A 2,818-nucleotide genomic window follows, 5' to 3' on the forward strand; every position below is an offset into this window, starting at 1 on the left:
TCTAAACTTAAACTTCTGCTTAACAACCAGAATAAACTGTGCACGGCGGGATTCAGTAATGTTAGATAAAGTAGATTTGCTCTCAGGCTTTCACAGGAGAGTTGGAAAGGACGGCCAGGCCGGTTCCGCACGCCCCCTGCTGGCAGGATTTGAAAGCCGGGCTACAGGTGTCAGGTCTGCAGATGGAGGGCAGGGAGAACCCCTCCCCAGAGGGTCAGTCATCATTGAGCAAATCGGGTTAAAATGAAAATAAGGTCACAGGCCCTGCATGCACTGCCTCTTTGAGAGGGTGGCAGGTACAGCTTTGTGCCTACCCTTCCCCAGTCATCACTGGGTCCTCTTGGTCCGCTTTACACACACCTGGGTTACTGGTTTCAAGGACTGAACTAGTCTCTGCCCCCTTTACACTTCCAAACCTCCTCCGCACCCTGCCTCTCTAATCCTCTCCTCAGGACTCGCTCATCACTCTTTGTGGCATCTGGGTGAGGAAACTGAGGCATGGAATGAGGGAGGGCTCCCTGGACCCTACGATCAAAAGCTCCTCAAGGCCTTCTCCAAAGCATCTTCCTCCCCCAACTAAGAAATGGGTTGGCAGGCAGACATCCTCAATGGCTACAAAGCTTGGCCTCCCAGAAAACCTCTGCATGAGAAAAACCGCTCTAAACTGATGTCCCTGGCACGTAATCAATGCTCCTGGAATTTCCAGACTCCTTCTGGGGAAAGCTTCCTTCATCTACTTTGCAGTGACCTTTTTAAGAGGAAGGAAGTAATTTTTCACTCACCTTCTTTCTTCCAACTACTGCTCAGTTTTGGGGACATATTTAAGTTCACTTTTAATATTCTGGATCTCTGATAGGTTGACCGCAGGTCCTGGAAGTTTCTTTGCTCCTGGAATTGGCTTCTTCTCCTCATCTGAGGTGGGAGGAGCACCCTGAAGAGAATAAAAAAGAAAGAAGAGATCTGCTCACTGAAAAAGGCATTTGGTCTCTCTGTCAAAGGGTAATTCTAGGCACATTCCTGTGCTATTGAGACACATCAGAGTCTTGAGAAGATCTCCTGAAGTCTGTAGAGGAATATGGAATAAAGTTGGAAGAAGAAAACAAGTGACTTATGCATGACTTAGAAAACACAAGAGTACTATTCAATTTCTGATAACAAAAATTATGACTAGTTAGGATTTGTGTTTCCAAGAGAAGCACCTTACGAGACCAAATTTAATTTGGTATCTTATGGTCCTAATATGCCTGAACAGCAGAGATTTGTAGAACAGTTGTGCAGGGTTGGCTCCAACAATGACTTAGTCCAGGAGTTTAGCATTTTTTTGTTTGGGGCACAGTAGCTGTCATCCTTTGTCCCAACAACACCTCCTGGAGGCATAAAGAAACTGACACTGACATAAACAAAACCTTCTTAAATGTGGGATGGGATGGGGCAGAGGAGGCCCACTTATCCCTTCCTGCTTTGGGAACTATTTTAAATTCCTTATTATTTAATGTTTGCATATTGTTGCAGCTTTAGGGCAGGACAACATTCTGTGCTTTTCTTTGTGGCTCCTGCAGAGCCCGGTACCCCCTGTGCTAGACGTGCAGAGCTTTTCTCCAGCCCTGGAAGGAAAGCGTTGGAGGAACATTTGATCACCGTGGCAGCTGTGAGAGCACGCCCCCATCGGGTCAGCTTTCTGCCAGGAGGGTAACTCAATGACAGCCCCAGCTGTCTCGCCCTGCAGCCACCCCACCCACCCACCCCCGCACCACGCTGAGGTCACACTTCCCACGGCTGCTTGTGTCCAATGACTGAGTGCCACAGGATCCGAAGGCCGGCCCATTCCTGGGAAACAAGAGACTCTTGGGGAGGAACTTCGGCTCCAGAATTTTCCTTAGAACAGCAGTGAGATCTAAGAGGTTTCACTCCAACCCTCTGTCCCACTCTTCTTCACCCACATCATGGTCTAACCACCTTCCCATTTTTCCTTACAAGTGGTTTCCCCAATATTTTGCACGTCTCAGTCCACCATTGTGCCTGCTCCTTGGAAGACCCACACTTACACGGTCGTGTTGTGGGACAGGCAGAGCTTCATCTGCTCAAGCAACAACTGAGTGAACAATACAGTCCAAGGAAAAGGAGTAAGAAAATGCATGTTTGCCTCTGGTTCAAGTCCTAAGCCCATACTTGTTGCCAACCTAATCAGGCAGCGCTGTGACTTGGGTATTAAAGCTAATGCTGTTCTTTGCCCCCATCCAGCTCTTACGTCTAGTTCTCAAATTGTCTAGAACCTAAAGGGAAAGGGAAGAGACTGATCAAGATTCCCAACCTCAAGCCAATTATTTGGTAGGCATATCCTTTATAGAATTGTCTATTTGACGGTTAAGTTCAAATATAAAATATTGTATATCCACTGTTCTTTTTCCTATAGTCATTTTCTTTTTTTCAAAATAGTTTATTGTCAAATTGGTTTCCATATAACACCCAATGCTCTTCCCCACAAGTGCCCTTCTCCAACGCCACCACCTCTTTCCCCTCCTCCCGCTTCCCCTCCCCCTCCAACCCTCAGTTCATTTTCAGTATTCAATAGTCTCTCAAGTTTTGCATCCCTCTCTCTCCCCCACTCTCTTTCCCTCTTCCCCTCACCCTGGTCCTCCATTAGGTTTCTCCTGTTCTCCTGTTAGACCTATGAGTGCAAACATATGGTATCTGTCCCTCTCCACCTGACTTATTTCACTTAGCATGACACCCTTGAGGTCCATCCACTTTCCTACAAATGGCCATATTTCATTCTTTCTCATTGCCATGTAATACTCCATTGTGTATATATATACAT

The 2,818-nt window shown here is 46.7% G+C and overlaps 1 protein-coding gene across 1 annotated transcript in view; it reads right to left on the minus strand.

Moving 5' to 3' along the window:
- Window positions 1-774: 774 nt before the first annotated feature.
- The window catches only part of SMPX (small muscle protein X-linked), a 24,255-nt gene continuing 22,211 nt past the window's right edge, over window positions 775-2,818 (minus strand). Inside the window, exon 4 of the mRNA XM_029930955.1 lies at window positions 775-931. Coding sequence (XP_029786815.1) covers window positions 797-931 — 135 coding nt within the window. The 3' untranslated portion in view covers window positions 775-796. The remainder of the gene's footprint in view (window positions 932-2,818) is intronic.

This window comes from Suricata suricatta, chromosome X, assembly GCF_006229205.1.
Source record: "Suricata suricatta isolate VVHF042 chromosome X, meerkat_22Aug2017_6uvM2_HiC, whole genome shotgun sequence".
Classification (NCBI taxonomy): domain Eukaryota; kingdom Metazoa; phylum Chordata; class Mammalia; order Carnivora; family Herpestidae; genus Suricata; species Suricata suricatta.